The sequence below is a fragment of the Lepisosteus platostomus genome, chromosome 13 (assembly GCF_059453375.1).
Source record: "Lepisosteus platostomus isolate fLepPlt1 chromosome 13, fLepPlt1.hap1, whole genome shotgun sequence".
NCBI lineage: Eukaryota > Metazoa > Chordata > Actinopteri > Semionotiformes > Lepisosteidae > Lepisosteus > Lepisosteus platostomus.
In genome coordinates this window covers 36,057,292-36,079,069 of record NC_142623.1, presented here as the reverse complement: position 1 = coordinate 36,079,069, position 21,778 = coordinate 36,057,292, and the positions used below count along the sequence as shown (strand labels likewise).

General features: G+C 40.3%; 1 protein-coding gene and 1 pseudogene across 39 annotated transcripts in view; both read right to left on the bottom strand.

The window, feature by feature from the left end:
• The window catches only part of LOC148650534 (protocadherin gamma-C5-like), a 216,054-nt gene that overhangs the window by 21,703 nt on the left and 172,573 nt on the right, over positions 1 to 21,778 (bottom strand). The window contains exon 1 of one of the 39 annotated variants that reach the window (XM_088604429.1): positions 16,778 to 19,433. The exons of 36 other annotated variants lie outside the window; for them this stretch is intronic. In XM_088604429.1, coding sequence (XP_088460555.1) covers positions 16,778 to 19,216 — 2,439 coding nt within the window. In that variant the 5' untranslated portion in view covers positions 19,217 to 19,433. Of the gene's footprint in view, positions 1 to 951; positions 3,177 to 12,988; positions 15,206 to 16,777; positions 19,434 to 21,778 lie in introns of those variants that run through there. 2 more of the 39 variants (XM_088604457.1, XM_088604458.1) reach the window with 2 other exon arrangements.
• On the bottom strand, positions 9,086 to 11,468 carry LOC148650541 (protocadherin gamma-C5 pseudogene; annotated as a pseudogene).

Here is a 21,778-nt window from a genome sequence, read left to right as displayed (position 1 = left end):
GAAATAAAACGACCGCAGTATCGGCCATTTCACGATCCCTTTTCTGGCACAGCTTTCCATTTCTTTTCAATGCGTTTTACATAAACTTTCATCTGATGTCACTTACGGAAAATGAAATAACTGAAATAAATTTCAAAATAAAATAACACAATATCGTAACGCATATCTATGCCCATTGTTTGTATCTGTAGATGTGCGTTCATCGGTGTTCATCCCCTGCATTAAGCTTCAGAAGGGTTACGGTGCTGTGGCTGTGGGAAGAGAGTAGATCTCTTTGTACAATTCAGCATTTTCATTGGAGTGCAGCGCCGCACGTTCTCAACCAATGAGAGCTTAACTGTGCCTTAAAGATACAGCTTGTTCAGTCAATTAAAACACACACAAGAGAATACAGGCAAATAGGATGCAAAAAAGAGAATATTCTTAATATTGGGAAAACCTAGTTCCATCCAGGGTTGACATACATATCATAAAAAGCAATCTTCCTCAACTTCTATGATTTCTATATAAACAATGGATTTCAATATCAGTGATTATGCCAAACGTTTCAGGGCGCACGTGTACTGATTCGTCTGGTGGTTTCCTTTCCTTTCTCCTTCAGGTGAGGTTTCATTAAAACCACCAACAAGCTGAAATGTTCCAAAACTACATTACGAATATTTCAGACTTTTGTAATGTGCATTACCTACCATATTGTTCTCCCATACCTTAAGGCGTTTTGTGTAACAGTTCCATGCTTGCAACAAAAACACACCTCATAAACCTTCTGATTGGTAAGAAATAAAAACAAAAAGACACTCAATAAACATTCTGAGGAGAAAAAGAAAAAAAGACTAAAATTCAGATTTACATTTTAACATGAAGTTCGACAAGCTGAACTTAAGAAGCCATCGTCAATTGTCTAACAAACTGAAACACGTTAACCACTGATTCATATTAGTCAAAGCTCACCTGCTGACTTTCAAAACTCCAGGAGTTGTCAGGCAGCGAGGCATCAAGCACGTTTATTATCTCTTTAAAGTCTGTAGTGCTGCTGGGTTTCACGAAGGTGAAATCACTGATCTCGGACACGGGAGAAAAGCAGGATCTAAAGGACTGGCTTTGAGATAACATGTCACCTCCCAGGACCTCTATGTACTTTATAGGCCCGTCAGTGTTCAGCTGTAACTGCAAGTTTCTGCTTTGATTCTTATTTCCAGAATCATGCCCTCTGACACAGGAAAACGAGCTGCATTTCCAGTTTCTAATGCACTTTACTCCTAATATAACAAAAGTCAGAAAAGATACAACAGAAACCGATGCAAGAGAAATTGTTAAATAAAATGTCAATTTGCTGGATTTGGTATTTGATTCTTTAGATTTCTGTCGAAAATCTAAAATGGCTTCATGGACACCATCCTCTAATGAAATATCAGCTGTTACTGTGGAGGACTGTACCGGCTCCCCGTTGTCCTTCATTTCTATAACAAGTCTCTGAATGGAGTCATCCTGTTCAGAAACACCACGTTTAGTCCTGACCTCTCCAGTATGGAGATTCACACTGAAGAGAGTGTCGTCTGTAGCCTCAACAAGCTTATAAGAAATCCAGGCGTTGTGACCAGAGTCAGCGTCCACTGCTGTCACCTTGGTAACGAGATGTCCCGCCTTAGCAGACCGGGGCATCTTCTGATGAGGAAGAGATCCCATATCTGCAGACGGGTAAATGACAGCGGGGACATTGTCGTTCTGATCCAGAATAAAGACATGAACAGTCGCGTTGCCACTCAGAGGAGGAGAACCTTGGTCTTTTGCTTGCACTTGAATCTGAAATACTTTAAGTTTCTCATAGTCAAAGGAATGCATGCTGTAGATACTGCCATTGTCGGAGTTAATGTAAACGTAGGACGAAATAGATATATCATTTAGCTGGCTGTCTAAAATGGAATATGATATTTTTGCATTCTCTCCAAAGTCGGGGTCCGACGCTGTCACTGAACAGAGCAGAGTACCCAAAGGATTATTTTCTATCACATATGCGTTATAGGAGGACTCCGAGAAGCTCGGGGGGTTGTCGTTGACGTCCACAATATTAACTGGTATTATTTTTTTCGTGGCGAGAGATGGGGAACCTGAATCGATGGCAGTCACTTCTATGTTATACTCTCTGAACCTTTCTCTGTCTAAGACTCCGTTAGTAACCAACGCGTAATGGTGGGCAAAGGAAGGATTTAGTTTGAAAGGATAACCGGGGGGCAACTGCAAAATCACCTTCCCATTCTCGCCAGAATCTAAATCCCTTACAGTTATTAAAGCGACAACTGTCCCAACCGGAGCATCTTCACGAACAGGATTTGGCTGAGACTTAAGGACGATTTCCGGAGAATTGTCATTAACATCCACAATATCTATGTGCACGCTACAGTGACCTTCCATTTCAGGATTCCCTTTGTCTCTGGCTCTCACGTCGATTCTGTAAGCACTAGTGCCTTCGTAATCCAGGTCCCCTTTCAGAAATATTTCCCCCGTTTTTGGTTTGATATCAAACTTGTTACGCACCGATTCTGGAGTGTGCTCAACAAATGAGTAATCTATTTCACCGTTTGGACCTTCATCCGAATCCGTGGCAGTGATTTCAATAACGAGGGATCCCAGAAGAGTGTCCTCACTGAGATTTAGCTTATATGTGCTTTTTTCAAATACGGGGATGTTGTCATTAATATCAAGAACAACAACTGTGATTTGCGAGGTGCCAGATCTTGCTGGATTGCCTCCATCTACAGCCGTCAACAGCAGATTATGAACAGACTGCTTCTCTCTGTCAAGTGTCTTTTCTAATACCAGTTCAGGAACTTTTCTTCCGTCATCGAGATTCTTAACCTTCAACGTAAAACAGTCATTGTTGCTTATCGAATAAGACTTTAACGAATTGCTGCCTACATCGGGATCTTGTGCACTTTCCAAAGGAAAGCGTACACCTGGAGCTGTAGACTCGGCGATTTTTAAAGTACGTTCGTTTGTAAGAAACAGGGGCGAGTTGTCATTGATATCCTGGACTTCAATCTCGACGCGGTACAGCTGTAAAGGCATTTCAATAATAATCTCCAAAGGCAACAAGCAAGTGGAGCTTTGTCCACACAGATCCTCTCTGTCGAGTCTCTCACTCACTACCAGTTTGCCCTCTCCCAAATCCACACTGAAATACTGCTTACCAGCCTCAGAAGCTATCCGCAGTTTGCGTCCCAAAATTTCTGCGACATCCAGCCCCAGGTCTTTAGCTATGTTTCCGACATCAGAACCCACTTTTAATTCCTCTTGAACCGTGTAACGGATCTGCCCGTCTATTGTACTCCAAAGAAGACAGAAAAGCAGCGACCACAGCACCTGCCGCCCGCAGAAGCTCTCTCCAGTCCGGCTTTTCATTCCCGGTCCGTTTAATATTTGTTTTCCATCAAACAATGGGGGTTAATTATTGCAGTCGAATCACGCAATCCAACGGAAGAGCACGACTATCACATGGATCTAAACTGTGCATTAAGCTTCTGTTTTGTGTGCGTAAATGTACTGTATGTACAGCCTCCTCTTTCTCATGCATAAGCTCCGTAAGGGTTACGGTGCTGTAGCTGGGGGAAGCAGTAGATCTCTTTGTACAGCTAGTGCGCCTCATTGGCGCGTTGCGCGAACTGGATTATCCAATGGGAGGCGTGCTGTATCTTAAAGAAACAGTTTCTCTCCCGCTTCAAGCTTGATATTTGTTGTGTGTAAAATGTTCCGAAGATACCCATGGAAACTATGTAAAATAGAAATAATCGTATATGTATATATACGGTGCTTACACGTGTATCAGGACTGTACAAAAACATCACAAGCTAGCTGTGTGACATTGTAGGGATCTCAAAAACTGTTCTCAGGTTTTGGGGTTGTGTATTTCGTTGCAAGAAGGCACATGGAATGATAAATTAACGACAGATGGTTATGAACGTGCTTAAATAGGATTTGGGTGTGCTTGTATTATAAACTTTCAAAGAACTGTAACTGTTTCAATCTTTTAAAATAACATACTTCGTTTCAAGTCAATACATCAGTTCCACTCAGCAAATGCAAGAAGTAGACATTGTAATCATTGAAATAATCCACAGTTGAGACTTTATCTCTGGCATTTAATTGCAAATTAATTATGTTTGACGTTCCTGGCGAAGTACACTTTTTTCACGGCTAATAAAAAACTTTTCAACGTTTAAGTTATAATATTGGTAGCCTGTACCACACTTTGTTTCAAACGCCAGGAGGCACATTTGTGTATATGTAACTGAGAAATATTTTTTTATGTAGTCATAAAAGTTTAGTGATTACAATTGAATAAAAACATGCTCGTCTAAACAGCTAAAGGACTTTTACAATAGGTTTAGTTGTAAAAAACGTGTGAAAAAGTAATTTCCTTTTGGACTGGTTTATTAGGACATACAGTAGCAGGTCAGTCTCCTGTATTTATATTCATTTGATTTCGGTTAAGGCATAAGCGCTTATAAAAGTGTACTGTATGTGCGCCAGAAAAAGAAAAGGCAAAAGAGGGAGTATACAGTATAAGGAAAGAAATAGCTGGAAATGAGATTACGCATTTCAGTACAGTTACAATATACCTTATACACAATATTCCATATTAGATTAAGCAATATAAAAATATACACAATGTGTACAGTGAACCTGATTAATATCTCACTTCCATCTTTGACTAAATATTTTCTCTAACTGTAAGAAATACAGTAATAAAGTATTTCTGCATATTCTGTTTAAAGGTTTATCTCTGGCTTCAGATTGTTTAGTCACATAATTGCCTGAGTAACTGAATGAGAACCATCAGTTTCCATCTAGTGCTCACCTGTTGGCTTTCAAAACTCCAGGAGTTGTCAGGCAGCGAGGCGTCAAGCACGTTTATTATCTCTTTAAAGTCTGTAGTGCTGCTGGGTTTCACGAAGGTGAAATCACTGATCTCGGACATGGGAGAAAAGCAGGATCTAAAGGACTGGCTTTGAGATAACATGTCACCTCCCAGGACCTCTATGTACTTTATAGGCCCGTCAGTGTTCAGCTGTAACTGCAAGTTTCTCTGTGGATTCTTGTCGGCACGTTTGACACAACAACACGCAGCACCTCTGCTGTTCCTAACGCACTTCACTGCTAATATGACAAACGTCAGAAAAGAAACTGCAGACACAGAGGCAAGAGCAAGTATTAAATAAAAAGTAATTTTGCTCGATTTTTTATCAGGTTCTTTCGATTTCTGTCGGAAATCCAAAATAGGTTCATGGACACCATCTTCTAATGAAATATCTATTGTGACTGTAGCGGACTGTACTGGCTCTCCGTTGTCCTTCATTTCTATAACAAGTCTCTGAATGGAGTCATCCTGTTCAGAAACACCACGTTTAGTCCTGACCTCTCCAGTATGGAGATTCACACTGAACAGAGTGTCGTCTGTAGCCTCAAGAAGCTTATAAGAAATCCAGGCGTTGTGACCAGAGTCAGCGTCCACTGCTGTCACCTTGGTAACGAGATGTCCCGCTTTCGCAGACCGGGGCATCTTCTGATGAGGAAGAGATCCCATATCTGCAGACGGGTAAATGACAGCGGGGACATTGTCGTTCTGATCCAGAATAAAGACATGAACAGTCGCGTTGCTTTGTAGAGAAGGGGAACCTTGATCCGCAGCGCGTACAGTAATCTGGAAGACTTTTAATTTTTCATAGTCAAAGGAATTCAAGCTATATATAGTCCCGTTCTCCGAATTAATATAAAAATACGACGAAACATGAATCCCATTTACCACAGAATCCACGATCGAATAAGAGATTAAAGAGTTCTTTCCCGAGTCTTTATCGGAGGCGGACACACAACACAGCGACTCACCCGCTGGGCTGTTTTCTTTCATGTACACGTCGTAGGAAGGCCGTGAGAATAACGGAGAATTGTCATTTACATCTAAAACTTCGACGTGGATGAGTTTCTTCGTCTGAAGGCGAGGTGTCCCGGAGTCCGTCGCAACTATTTCTATGTCATAGTCGGATGTGGTTTCGCGATCTAATTGCGAATCGGTTACCAAGGAATAATGGTTTTCGAAAGAGGGCTTCAGTTTGAAAGGGTAGCCCGGGGATACCTGTAGATCCACCTTTCCATTTTCCCCAGAATCCAGATCTCTCGCGTTAATTAAAGCTAACACGGTACCTACTGGAGCATTTTCGAGGACTGGGTTCGGCAATGAAGTGAGAATGACTTCTGGTGGGTTATCATTCACGTCTAAAACATTGACTTGAACAGTACAGTGACCTTCCAGCTCTGGGATACCTCTATCTTTACCTCGAACATCAAAAGTATAAAATTTACTCTCTTCGTAATCCAGGTCTCCTATGACGCTAATCTCACCCGTGTAAGGGTTTATAGCAAACAGTTTCTGTACCACATCAGACGTGTGAGTACCGAAAGAGTACTGTATTTGTCCATTTGGTCCTTCATCTAAGTCGGTGGTTTTAAGTGTAACAATGACAGTCCCCGGCGCAGTATTTTCACTAATAGATGCTTTGTAAACTGTTTGATCAAACTGTGGCGCGTTGTCATTACTATCTTGGACGACAACCTGAATCAAAGTGGTACCAGATTTGACGGGATTTCCTCCATCTAAAGCTGTTAATACGAGATGGTGAAAAGCCTGTTTTTCTCTGTCTAAGGATTTCTCCAAAATCAATTCCGGGGAAATTCTGCCATCTTCGAGACTTTTAACATTTAACCGAAAATATTCATTAGCATTTATAGAATAAGAACGCAGGCTATTGGTACCAACATCAGGGTCCTGTGCGCTTTCCAACGGAAATCGCGCCCCTGGTGTCATAGATTCTGCAATTTTTAAAATGTGCTCTTTTGTAAGGAAATTCGGAGCATTGTCATTAACGTCCTGGATTTCAATCTCAACGCGGTGCAGCTGCAAGGGCGATTCAGTAATAACTTGCAGAGGTAATAAGCAGATAGTATTTTGTCCACAGATATACTCCCTGTCTATTATCTCGCTCACGACCAGTTCGCCCTTTCCCAAATCCACACTGAAATACTGCTTACCAGTCTCAGAAGCTATACGAAGCTTGCGGTCCGAAATTTCGGCAACGCTCAAGCCCAAGTCTTTGGCTATATTCCCGACAACAGAACCCTCTTTTAATTCCTCGGGAATCGTGTAGCGAATCTGTCCGTCTATTGTACTCCACGACACAAAAAAACAGAGAAACCACAGCGCCTGCCATTCCGAGATCGGATTCCTTGTCCCGCTTTTCATTTCCCAGGGCAAATAAATTGCATTTCTATCAAAGCATCCTTTTTAAACCCACAACAAAATCCTTCCCCCAAGATGTTATGAAAAGGACATTGCTGAAAATAAAAAAGGAGTACTTAAAAAATCCCGATATTTAAGTATTATATCCATTGATGTGAGCACAGCCTCTACATAAGCAGCAATGAGCATTGTAAGGGGTTATAGTACTGCAGCTGGAGGTGGGGGAAGGGAGTCGATCTCTTTGTACAACTCACCATTTGATTGGTGCAGAACGCAGTACATGTCTATCCAATAGAAATGCTAAAACGTCTTAAAGTCACATTTCGCTGACATTATTCATGACTACCTATAAGCGAGCTATGATTAGCATTTACGGGTTACAGTCAAATGTTAATTCAGTGGACAGTGACAAAGATTGAAGAACAAGTTAACACAAGTATTTGTTCATAAAAATAGTTCATTAAAATAGACTAAAATAAAAAAATCACGTTTCTTTGCTTCATAAACGCATTAAGTGCTCCCTGTGAAATTTCTACTGCTGTTTTCAGACATAAGAAAACAAAACGTGTAAAATATTTCTGATACAAATCCACAGAGGGATCCATTTAATTGGTATTGTGATTAAATGATAAACTAAATAACTCTCCTTTAGATATTGAATCTCTAAACACAGGTTGACTGGACGTAAGCCTACACATCGCTTAATAACAACAGGGTTTTTTTTTGTCAGAAAGATTCTCTGTCCTGCAAACCACAGCACTGTCAGATGAGTCCCTGTGTGGAGCTGTCCATCTCAATGGTGCTGAAATTCGGGAACACATCCATGAAACAAATTAGTGCAGTGGACACCTGAGCTCTGTAATTCCCTCCTTTAAGCCCTTGTTGCGTGAGTTGTTGCTGGCACGTGAAACGAAAACTTGAAGTTTAGTAGTGTTAACATATAAAACTATTTTCTTTCTACCAAATTGTAAACAGCACCAGTTACCAGTTACACTGAAAGCAACGAGGTTCAATTAACAGAGTATAGAAACTGCATGTGATATCTTTGAATTAATCGACTTAATGAAAAGCTTCAAATAATATAATCACTACATTATCAAATATATAAAAAACAATTTCAGACACGACATATTTCTTTTAAAAAAGGCATATACATATATTGGTTTCCTGTTGCAATGGTACTAATGATGATATGATAAAACTCGCAGTTTTTAAAACTTAGTTTCAGAAATTATTTTTCTCAGCTTCTGCTCATTTTAAAGTTCAAAAACATTGAGACCAACAAATGTGGGGTGAAAAACACCCGATCTGTTTGTGATCAGACCATGGAATGGAGGAGTGTGGTACCTTCTGCACAAGCAAACGACAACGAATGGGCCCGATGGTACAGGTGGTACCAGCTGGCTGGTACTGGCTGAACCACTCAGTCGTCTGGGAGGTGCAGCAGGCCCCTTCCAATTGTACAACCTCACACTGATAATGACCCATTCCCAATTTCTAACATAACCACTTTAATTTCATATCCGTTTTTTCCCCAAAAATACTTATTCGTTATGCTGTAAAATCATTACTTATTTTAAAAATCATTAGGATATAATTTTTGGTTTAAAAAGACATCAAGAATTTGAACATTGATTAACTTTAACCACCCAGAATAAAACAAAATACAGAAGAATTATTTCATATTAACAACCATTAACACGTAAATTAGTGAAGCTTATTACAGACGGGGGTTCAAATAATAAGACTGATATTAATCATAATTATTTAACTATGGACACTCAAAACAATTGCCCACACAGAGAGAGATATTTTCCCTGTAGTCCTTATTTAATCTCTGAAGGGAAAAAAGAAAACAATCATTATGATATTATTACAGAATTACCAAAATAAGAAATACTGATTCATTTTCTCATCTGTTCAGAAACAAACTTGGCTATTTACAGAATTCTTACCTGTTGACTTTCAAAAGTCCAGGCATTGTCTGGTAAGGACGCGTCAAGCACGTTTATTATCTCTTTAAAGTCTGTAGTGCTGCTGGGTTTCACGAAGGTGAAATCACTGATCTCGGACATGGGAGAAAAGCAGGATCTAAAGGACTGGCTTTGAGATAACATGTCACCTCCCAGGACCTCTATGTACTTTATAGGCCCGTCAGTGTTCAGCTGTAACTGCAAGTTTCTCTGTGGATTCTTGTCGGCACGTTTGACACAACAACACGCAGCACCTCTGCTGTTCCTAACGCACTTCACTGCTAATATGACAAACGTCAGAAAAGAAACTGCAGACACAGAGGCAAGAGCAAGTATTAAATAAAAAGTAATTTTGCTCGATTTTTTATCAGGTTCTTCCGATTTCTGTCGGAAATCCAAAATAGGTTCATGGACACCATCCTCTAATGAAATATCTATTGTGACTGTAGCGGACTGTACCGGCTCTCCGTTGTCCTTCATTTCTATAACAAGTCTCTGAATGGAGTCATCCTGTTCAGAAACACCACGTTTAGTCCTGACCTCTCCAGTATGGAGATTCACAGTGAACAGAGAGTCGTCTGTAGCCTCAACAAGTTTATAAGAAATCCAGGCGTTGTGACCAGAGTCAGCGTCCACTGCTGTCACCTTGGTAACGAGATGTCCCGCTTTAGCAGACCGGGGCATCTTCTGATGAGGAAGAGATCCCATATCTGCAGACGGGTAAATGACAGCGGGGACATTGTCGTTCTGATCCAGAATAAAGACATGAACAGTCGCGTTGCTGCTCAGAGGAGGAGAACCTTGGTCTTTTGCCTGCACTTGAATTTGAAATACTTTTAATTTCTCATAGTCGAAAGAATGCATGCTGTAGATACTGCCATTATCGGAGTTAATGTAAATATACGAAGAAAGAGATATGTCTTGCACCTTAGTGTCCAAAATAGAATACGAGACTTTGGCATTCTCCCCCAAATCTGAATCAGAAGCTGAAACTGAACAGAGTATTTTACCTGGAGTGGCGTTTTCTTTTACATACGCTGTGTAAGAAGCCTTCGAAAACACCGGGGCATTATCGTTAACATCTAAAATATTAACAGTTATTATTTTTTGCGTCCTAAGAGAAGGTGAACCCGAGTCAGATGCTTGTATTTCTATGTTATATTCTGGAAACTTTTCACGATCTAAACTATAATCTGTAACCAGTGCATAATGATTAGCAAAGGAAGGTTTTAATTTAAAAGGATAACCCGGAGACACTAATACGTTTACTTTCCCATTGTCTCCGGAGTCTAAATCTTTGGCGGTGATTAAAGCAACTACAGTTCCGACTGAGGCGTCTTCCCGAACCGGGCTGGGTAACGATGTGAGAACTATCTCCGGTGCATTATCATTCACGTCCAGAATTTCGACGTGCACACTACAGTGAGTTTCCATTGCTGGAGTTCCTTTGTCTGTAGCACGGACATCAAATTCAAACGAGCTGGATTCCTCATAATCTATCTGATCAATTATGACTAACTCCCCCGTCTCGGCATTAATATTAAATGTATTGAGAATTTTGTCCGAAGTATGATCAGCAAATGAATACAGAACATCTCCGTTAGATCCTTCATCTAAATCAACGGCTTTAAATGCTGTGATCACTGTACCTTTAGGCGAGTTTTCCTGCACTGGTATTTCATATAGACCTTTCTCAAAATGAGGCGCATTATCATTGTTATCTAGAACGTGAATAGTTATCTCTGTTGTCCCTGATCTGGCCGGATTTCCACCGTCTATAGCCATGAGCACAAGCTGAATAACAGGCTCGTTTTCTCTATCCAGAGCCTTTTCTAAAATCAATTCTGGAACCTTCGCCCCATCCTTGTTAGTTTTAACATTTAAAACAAAATTGCCATTTTTATTTATCCTGTAAGAACTCATTGCATTCGTACCGACGTCGGGATCTCTTGCGTTTTTAAGTGGAAAACGCGCTCCAGGCGCAGTTGATTCTGCGATGTTTAAGACTTGCTCGGTCGTAACAAAAGAAGGAGTGTTGTCATTAATATCTTGGATTTCAACCTCAACACGATACAACTGCAATGGCGATTCAATAATAACTTCCAGCGGTATCAAGCAACTGGCGCTTTGTCCACACAGATTCTCCCTGTCGATTGTTTCGCTCACAACCAATTCGCCCTTTCCCCAATCCACACTGAAATACTGCTTACCAGCCTCGGAAGCTATCCGCAGTTTGCGATCCGAAATTTCTGCAATCTGCAGCCCCAAGTCTTTAGCTATATTTCCGACAATGGAACCCTCATTTAATTCCTCTGGAATCGTGTATCGAATCTGTCCGTATATTGTATTCCACAAGAGAAAGAAACAAAGCGACCATAGCCACCGCCATTCCAAACTCCAAATCCTCGTCCCGTTTCTGTATAAACTGATGAATTGCATTGCCATTAATAAGCTTTTTTTTCTTCAAAAAGACAACAGAGTATTCAAACAAATCATGCAACAAACCATAATAAAAACAACATATTTCCAGTATAAGCACAGAATCTATTCTGAATATCCTTGAATGCGTGTATAGCCTTCTTTCTCCCATATGTGTGCATTGTAAGGGTTACGGTGCTGCGACTCGGGGGAGGGAGTAGATCTCTTTGGACAACTCAGCATTTTATTGGCGCACACTGCCTCACTAGCTTATCCAATAGGAGTTGAGCAGTACCTTAAAGAAACAGTCTTTCCTTTGAAGGAACACGAGATATGACGCTGAAATGCCCAAAGTTATAGTAAAGAGCAATGTAATCTCATTCATTTCAAACAATTTGTAATATGAAGCAAGTTGCCCAACTGACATTTTTGTCTGATTAAACAATTACATTAAAAAAGTCAACCCTTTAGAAATGTCCAAATACTGTAACGTTCTCTCTAACTATTAAGACAGAGAGCTTGTATGTCTTTATGTCTATTTAAGATCTGGTGAGAGACTCCTTCAAGCTAGGATCTTTGCGCATCCTAACCTGTAGTTCAGCTGTGATCCTCCAAGCGTCCGTGTAGGCACTATAATCTAAGAGCTCGTGTGTCAATCAACACAGGGAATGAGGTTAATCATACAATTACAAAGCAATGTGATTAATTTACTTGTGCAATTCATTAAATTGTCGAACTAAGACAAAAGGGTGATTTAATTTGAAATTGATTTAAATTTGAAGGCCGAACTATATATATATAAAACATTTAATTGTATAAACCAGAGAAATTACATCCAAATTATATACATGAATGGCATTTGACGCTAAAATGAAACAAATTAGAAATCTTTATCAAAACAGATACAAATGAACCATTCTCTCTCATACAGTCCTGTTTTAGTGAGCACAGACGTTCTATTGTTCTTGGTGTAGTCCACCAAAATGAAAATTCACACGCAACGAATATAAAACCAGAATATTTTGGCACATTAAGATTTAAGATACCATTTGTTATAAAAAAGGCAATTTACATTACGTCGACATTCGCTGTCCTGAGTTACTACAGTATATTAGAAGATACTTCCCTTTGATTGCCTTTCTGCTTTAATTAACTATTCTGAAGCTAAAATCCGAAACGTTTTTTAAAATGAATGATTAAAGCGTTCAAAACCATTGTATTAGTAAAAGAGAATAAAAGCTCTTCTATGAATAAATACAATTCATTGCATTAAGAAAAGCGCAATAGTTTCATTAGCAATGCTCACCTGTTGGCTTTCAAAACTCCAGGAGTTGTCAGGTAAAGACGCGTCAAGCACGTTTATTATCTCTTTAAAGTCTGTAGTGCTGCTGGGTTTCACGAAGGTGAAATCACTGATCTCGGACATGGGAGAAAAGCAGGATCTAAAGGACTGGCTTTGAGATAACATGTCACCTCCCAGGACCTCTATGTACTTTATAGGCCCGTCAGTGTTCAGCTGTAACTGCAAGTTTCTCTGTGGATTCTTGTCGGCACGTTTGACACAACAACACGCAGCACCTCTGCTGTTCCTAAAGCACTTCACTGCTAATATGACAAACGTCAGAAAAGAAACTGCAGACACAGAGGCAAGAGCAAGTATTAAATAAAAAGTAATTTTGCTCGATTTTTTATCAGGTTCTTTCGATTTCTGTCGGAAATCCAAAATGGGTTCATGGACACCATCTTCTAATGAAATATCAATTGTGACTGTAGCGGTCTGTACCGGCTCTCCGTTGTCCTTCATTTCTATAACAAGTCTCTGAATGGAGTCATCCTGTTCAGAAACACCACGTTTAGTCCTGACCTCTCCAGTATGGAGATTCACACTGAACAGAGTGTCGTCTGTAGCCTCAACAAGCTTATAAGAAATCCAGGCGTTGTGACCAGAGTCAGCGTCCACTGCTGTCACCTTGGTAACGAGATGTCCCGCTTTCGCAGACCGGGGCATCTTCTGATGTGGAAGAGATCCCATATCTGCAGACGGGTAAATGACAGCGGGGACATTGTCGTTCTGATCCAGAATAAAGACATGAACAGTCACGTTGCTGCTTTTTGATGGAGAGCCTTTGTCATTTGCCTGCACCTGAATCTGAAACATTTTTATTTTCTCATAGTCGAAAGAATGCATGCTGTAGATACTGCCGTTAGCAGAGTTTATATAAATATATGAGGTTACTGAAACGTCCTGAACTTTGGTGTCCAAAATGGAATAGGAGATCTCGGAATTCTCTCCTATGTCTGGGTCAGAAGCAGATACTGAGCACAGTATTAAGCCAGGGGGATCATTTTCCTTCACATAAACCGTATAAGAAGATTGTGAGAAGCGCGGCGGGTTGTCATTTACATCTAAAATACGGACTGTAATCACTTTGCTCGACGAGAGAGGAGGCGAGCCCGAATCCGACGCTTCTATCTTTATATTGTATTCTGGAAATTCCTCACGATCTAACTGAGAATCAGTTACCAATGTGTAATGATTGGAAAAGGAGGGTTTTAGTTTGAAAGGACATTCCGAAGGCAACGTTAATGTGACTTTAGCATTGTCTTCAGAATCTATGTCTTTGACACTTATTAATGCAACTACAGTACCAATAGGCGCATCTTCTCGAATAGGTTTAGGAAAAGACGTAATTATGATCTCCGGTGCATTGTCATTCACATCTAAAACGTCCACCTGTACGCTGCTGTGTCCTTCAATTGCGGGGACACCCTTGTCTGTGGCGCGAACATCAAATTTGTAGGAAGTACGCGTTTCATAATCTAACTGGTCATTTACAGTTATCTCACCCGTATGCGGATTTATATGAAAAAGATTTCGCACTGCCTCTGAAGTATGTGTACCAAAAGAATACACAATTTCACCGTTCTGACCCTCATCCAAATCAATGGCTTTAACAGTCACTACTACAGTACCATTTGGCGTGTCTTCCTTCAGCTGAGTTTCATACAAAGCATTGTCAAACACGGGTGCATTATCATTGATGTCTAGAACTTTAACTGTAATCAGTGTAGTCCCAGATTTCGCTGGATTCCCCCCATCTACTGCTGTCAGTACGAGCTGATGAATAGGCTGCTTCTCTCTGTCTAGGGCTTTTTGCAATATCAGCTCTGGGACCTTTGTTCCGTCTTTGTTAGTTTTAACGTTCAAAGCAAAGTTTGGGTTTTTATTTAAATTATAGGAACGTAGGGAATTTGTGCCAGCATCGGGGTCTTGTGCAGTTTCCAAAGGAAATGTTACGCCAGGCATAGTGGATTCGGCGACATTAAGAACGTTCTCACTTTTAGAGAATTTCGGAGAATTGTCATTAATATCTTGGATTTCAACCTCAACTCGGTACAGCTGCAATGGTTCTTCAATAATAATTTCCAAAGGTAACAGGCAACTGCTTTGCCCACACAGACTCTCCCTGTCGATGTTCTCACTCACCACTAATTCCCCCTTTTCCATATCCACACTGAAATATTGCTTACCATCCTCAGAAGCTATCCGCAGCTTGCGATCTGACATTTCGCCAACGCTCAATCCCAAATCGTTAGCTATATTCCCAACAGTTGAACCCTCTTTTAATTCCTCGGGAATTGCGTATCGAATCTGTCCGTATGTCGTATTCCACAACAGACAGGAAAGAAACAAGAATCGCGCCTGCCATTTGAAAATCTTTTTCCTAGTCCGACTCTTCATTTCTCTGTTTTATAATCCTTTAATAAACCGTTTTCTTAAAACAGCCAAGTCCTAAATAACAAAAGGAACGTAACGTTATTAATTTATGTTGCGTCAAGCTGGATTGTAGTTAAAAATCATCTCGGTATCCGCGAAGGCGAATGCAGCTCTCCGTCTCCCAGCAAAAGCATTGTAAGGGTTACGGTGAGGCGGCTGGGGGAAGGGAATAGATCTCTTTGTACAGTTCTTATCGTTTATTGGTGCAGAGCGCTGCACTAGGCTCCTCCAATAGCAGCTATGCTTTGTTTTAAAGAAACAGTCTTTTCCTTTGCTCACTACAACAGGTATTCTACTGTATATGACACAACCAACAGCATTCGCCTAATACAGGTGCTTACACTAAGCACTGCTGTTCCTAAAAGTTCACTTGTTTTAGTAAATAAAAAAATAATAATCATTCTCTACAGAGCTAAATGAAGAAGCATATACCATCTATGTAAACTTGTTTTAAATAAACGAGAGGGAGAAATAACAACGGAGTTATTAGCTCACACCACATACTGTACTTAGATTGAACCACCTAATTCAATAATGGAAGTAATCATGTTTTTGCTAAAAGCTTATTATATAGCCTGTACTAATAGATTAATTAATTCTTCAGTTTAATAAAGTGTAGTGATTTTTAAGTTTTCCATAAATCTAATTATCAGCTTTAAAGAGGACTAACAAAAAAAAAGAAGTGGAAGAAATCGCGTAATGATGTACTGTAGCTGTGAGTTATAAACAAAGGGTATTCTAAATCTGGTACTGCATTTGTATTGCTTACCATTCCGGTAATCAGCGACTCACAAATTATAAACGTGCTAAAATATAGTTTACCAATTGTGAAACAGGATGGTAAGAAAAGTGGGCTATGGTACTGTAGGTTGGTGTAAACATATTTTCTCTTTCTACAGTATATATACTGTACACAAAAGTCATGATACTAAGGTCATGACCAAAGAAGCCAAGTGAGAACGCAATCGATTAAAATATGCATAGAGAGCACCAACCCCTTTTCACGAAGCATGCCAACAGACAAGATATAAATAAAAGTTTGTGTATACAGTAAAAGCTTTCCCTCAAGCCCAACAGCATATTTACAGTAAAATGCGCAAACTGACATTGTCGTCGTATATTAGAACAATAAAAACAGTTATTACTTCACCCATATTCAATGCATCACAACAAGGCAACACAAACAAAAGTGCATACTGTAGATACAAATGAAAAACGAGCACTGATTCATTTATATTTTTTACAATGGAACTGTAAACAGTATAAACAGCTACTTTGGCATGTTCCTCTAAATCATTTACTGTACCTAGTGCTCACCTGTTGACTTTCAAAACTCCAGGAGTTGTCAGGCAGCGAGGCGTCAAGCACGTTTATTATCTCTTTAAAGTCTGTAGTGCTGCTGGGTTTCACGAAGGTGAAATCACTGATCTCGGACATGGGAGAAAAGCAGGATCTAAAGGACTGGCTTTGAGATAACATGTCACCTCCCAGGACCTCTATGTACTTTATAGGCCCGTCAGTGTTCAGCTGTAACTGCAAGTTTCTCTGTGGATTCTTGTCGGCACGTTTGACACAACAACACGCAGCACCTCTGCTGTTCCTAACGCACTTCACTGCTAATATGACAAACGTCAGAAAAGAAACTGCAGACACAGAGGCAAGAGCAAGTATTAAATAAAAAGTAATTTTGCTCGATTTTTTATCAGGTTCTTTCGATTTCTGTCGGAAATCCAAAGTAGGTTCATGGACACCATCTTCTAATGAAATATCAATTGTGACTGTAGCGGACTGTACTGGCTCTCCGTTGTCCTTCATTTCTATAACAAGTCTCTGAGTGGAGTCATCCTGTTCAGAAACTCTACGTTTAGTCCTGACCTCTCCAGTATGGAGATTCACACTGAACAGAGAGTCGTCTGTAGCCTCAACAAGCTTATAAGAAATCCAGGCGTTGTGACCAGAGTCAGCGTCCACTGCTGTCACCTTGGTAACGAGATGTCCCGCTTTCGCAGACCGGGGCATCTTCTGATGAGGAAGAGATCCCATATCTGCAGACGGGTAAATGACAGCGGGGACATTGTCGTTCTGATCCAGAATAAAGACATGAACAGTCACGTTGCTGCTTTCTGACGGTGACCCGTTGTCGGTTGCCTTTACCTGAATCTGAAATACTTTTAATTTCTCATAGTCAAATGATTGCATACTGAAAATGCTGCCATTGTCGGAATTGATATATACATACGAAGAAATAGAAACATCTTGCACCTTTGAATCTAAAATAGTGTAGGAAACCTTTGCATTCTCCCCCAGATCGGGATCAGAAGCGGACACTGAGCACAGAACTGCTCCAGGGGCACTGTTTTCCTTCACATACACTGAATAAGAGGGTTGTGAAAAACGAGGCGGGTTGTCATTGACATCCACAACACTGACAGTCACGGTTTTCTTAGTTGAAAGAGGCGGAGAGCCGGAGTCTATTGCAAATATTTCAATATTATACTCCGGAAACATTTCTCGATCTAACGAAGCGTCAGTAACCAAAGCATAATGGTTAGAAAATGACGATTTAAGTTTAAATGGATTACCTGAATGTAGCTGCAAATTAACGTTGCCGTTTTCCCCAGAATCTAAATCTTTTGTACTGATTAAAGCAACTACTGTTCCAATGGTAGCGTTCTCCAAAACGGGACTTGGTAAGGAAGTAAAAACTATTTCTGGAGCGTTATCGTTTATGTCAGTAATTTCTACATGCACTGTACAGTGTTCTTCCATTTTGGGATTACCATTGTCTATTGCGCGAACATCAAATTTGTACGACTTAGATAATTCATAATCTATCTGGCCTTTTACGACAATTTCACCCGTGAGGGAATTTACCTCAAAAAGCTTTTGCACAGTTTCCTGTGTGTGATCCCCGAATGAGTATTGAATGTCCCCGTTAGGACCTTCGTCTAAGTCTTTCGCTTTGACTTCAACAGCGACTGTGCCTTTACTGGTGTTTTCACTCAACGCAATTTTGTACACAGGCTTTTCAAATCGTGGAGCATTGTCATTGATGTCTAACACCTGGACAATGATCTCTGTTGTCCCTGACCTAGCCGGTTTGCCTCCGTCCACCGCAGTCAAAGTCAAGTGGAGAGCAGCTTGTGTCTCCCTGTCTAGAGCTTTTTTCAAAATTAGCTCAGGGACCTTCGTACCGTCGTCATGACTCTTTATATTCAAAGAAAAAAAATCGTTAGGGTTCAAAAGATACGAACTCAATGCGTTACTACCAACATCGGGGTCCTGTGCGCTCTCCAATGGAAATCGCGCTCCAGGAGCTACATGCTCACCGATGTTTAAAACGTGCTCCATTGTTTGAAAACCCGGTGCATTGTCATTGATATCCTGGATTTCAACCTCCACACGGTATAACTGCAGTGGCGTTTCAATGATAATTTCCAGCGGTAAAAGGCAACTTGCCTTCTGCCCACAAAGATATTCCCTGTCGATTTTCTCGATCACAACCAATTCGCCTTTGCTCAAATCCACATTGAAATACTGTTTTCCAGCTTCAGAAGCTATCCGCATCTTACGGTCCGAAATTTCAGCAGCACTCAAGCCCAAATCCTTTGCTATATTCCCGACAAGTGAGCCCTCGTTTAATTCCTCTGGAACTGTGTACCTGAGCTGTCCGTCTGCTGTTATCCACAAGAGAAAGAAGTGAAACAACCACAGTGCCTGCGATTCCAAAAATATTTTCTTCGTTCGATTATTCATCTCTCCGAACCCCTCGTTTAAAATCCTGCACCAACGCTGTTTTTATAAAGCATAGTAAATTGCCGATGCATGTCCAAGAGAGATGGACATCACTCTGATGTATTACATACAAATAATTATTTTTTTCATATCAATTAATAACATTTCTATCTTTTTAAACCAGACGCCATGCATACAACCCTTCTTCATCTTGCTCTGAGCATTGTAAGGGTTACGGTGCTGCTGGTGGTGAGGGGGGAGTAGATCTCTTTGTACAGTTCAAAATGTGATTGGAGGACAACACCACACAGGCTCACCCAATAAGATACATTCTACGTTTTAAAGCAACAGTATCTTTACAGATAGAAGAAAGTGCTTGCTGTATGCTCTATTTGAGGACACGTCGTTTTGGATTTCACAATATAATACCATTTTGAAACACACTGATCAACATAATTCTAAATTCTTGAGACATGATATTGTAATTTTCTAAACAGCAGCGCAGAAACGTAATACTGATGCTTTCGTACGAATATAATGAAGTCATATAAACACTGGGTTTATATTTTACAAAAGCCGCCTATTTCAATAAATATTCCAGCACCTTTTTTTCGTACTCGCTTCCTGTAATTGGATATTATTTTTAAAGTATTTTTTTACATTATGACTAAATTTAAACTCGACGAACAGCGGACTAGACGGTATCAATATGTACTGGATTGTAACAGCCAATAGTTCACTTTAGCAGGAAACTTTAAAGTCATTCCATAATAACAGTATAGTGGCTTCATTTTCCGCCACAAATCCACTAGTAATTGGGTATATTATATGCATTACTTCTTAAACGAGTCACACATCATTACATCTCATAATATCACAGATCAAAGATCACCTTCAAAACCAAAACCTTAATTCAAAACAGGTGTCTATAACTGTTTTTTGTATACATGTAATATTGAATGTCAACCACAATTCAATCGATGTTGCATACCAATTGTTCTTCCTTTACACCTCTCGCATTTTAAGAAATATTGCAACAAGTTTATTTATTATCAAGTTAGCAAAAGGTAAAAGAAAGAACTGTCTTTTGTAAATCATTGCAAATATGATATTTTGTATGAAGCTAAATACGTGCATTACACAGTGCTCACCTGTTGACTTTCAAAACTCCAAGAGTTGTCAGGTAAAGACGCGTCAAGGACGTTTATTATCTCTTTAAAGTCTGTAGTGCTGCTGGGTTTCACGAAGGTGAAATCACTGATCTCGGAAATGGGAGAAAAGCAGGATCTAAAGGACTGGCTTTGAGATAACATGTCACCTCCCAGGACCTCTATGTACTTTATAGGCCCGTCAGTGTTCAGCTGTAACTGCAAGTTTCTCTGTGGATTCTTGTCGGCACGTTTGACACAACAACACGCAGCACCTCTGCTGTTCCTAACGCACTTCACTGCTAATATGACAAACGTCAGAAAAGAAATTACAGACACAGAGGCAAGAGCAAGTATTAAATAAAAAGTAATTTTGCTAGATTTGTTACTGGGTTCTTTCGATTTCTGTCGGAAATCCAAAATAGGTTCATGGACACCATCCTCTAATGAAATATCAATTGTGACTGTAGCGGACTGTACCGGCTCTCCGTTGTCCTTCATTTCTATAACAAGTCTCTGAATGGAGTCATCCTGTTCAGAAACACCACGTTTAGTCCTGACCTCTCCAGTATGGAGATTCACACTGAACAGAGTGTCGTCTGTAGCCTCAACAAGCTTATAAGAAATCCAGGCGTTGTGACCAGAGTCAGCGTCCACTGCCGTCACCTTGGTAACGAGATGTCCCGCTTTAGCAGACCGGGGCATCTTCTGATGAGGAAGAGATCCCATATCTGCAGACGGGTAAATGACAGCGGGGACATTGTCGTTCTGATCCAGAATAAAGACATGAACAGTCACGTTGCTGCTCAGAGGAGGAGAACCTTGGTCTTTTGCCTGCACTTGAATTTGAAATACTTTTAATTTCTCATAGTCGAAAGAATGCATGCTGTAAATGCTGCCATTATCACTGTTAATGTAAACGTATGAGGACACTGCTATCTCTTGCACTTTGCAATCCAAAATTGTGTAGGATATCTTGGCATTGTCCCCAAGATCTAAATCAGAAGCAGACACCGAATACAGTATTGTGCCCGGGGTGGCGTTTTCGTTTACATATACTGAATAATGAGATTTTGAGAAGCGAGGTGGGTTATCATTGACATCAGAAATGTTCACTGTTACAGTTTTCTTTGTAGACAGGGGAGGTGAACCCGAGTCACTTGCTTTTAGTTCAATGTTGTATTCTGAGTGAGACTCGCGGTCTAACGGGGCATTTGTTATCAATGTATAGTGATTTGAAAACGAAGACGTTATTTTAAATGGTGAAAACGGGTCAACTTCTATAGCAACCTTTCCATTTTCTCCCGAATCTGCGTCTTTTGCACTAATTAATGCTATTACTGTCCCTATTACGGAGTCTTCCGGGACTGGCGTAGTTAATGAGGTCAGAATGATTTCTGGAGAATTGTCATTCACATCAGTAACTTCTACTTGA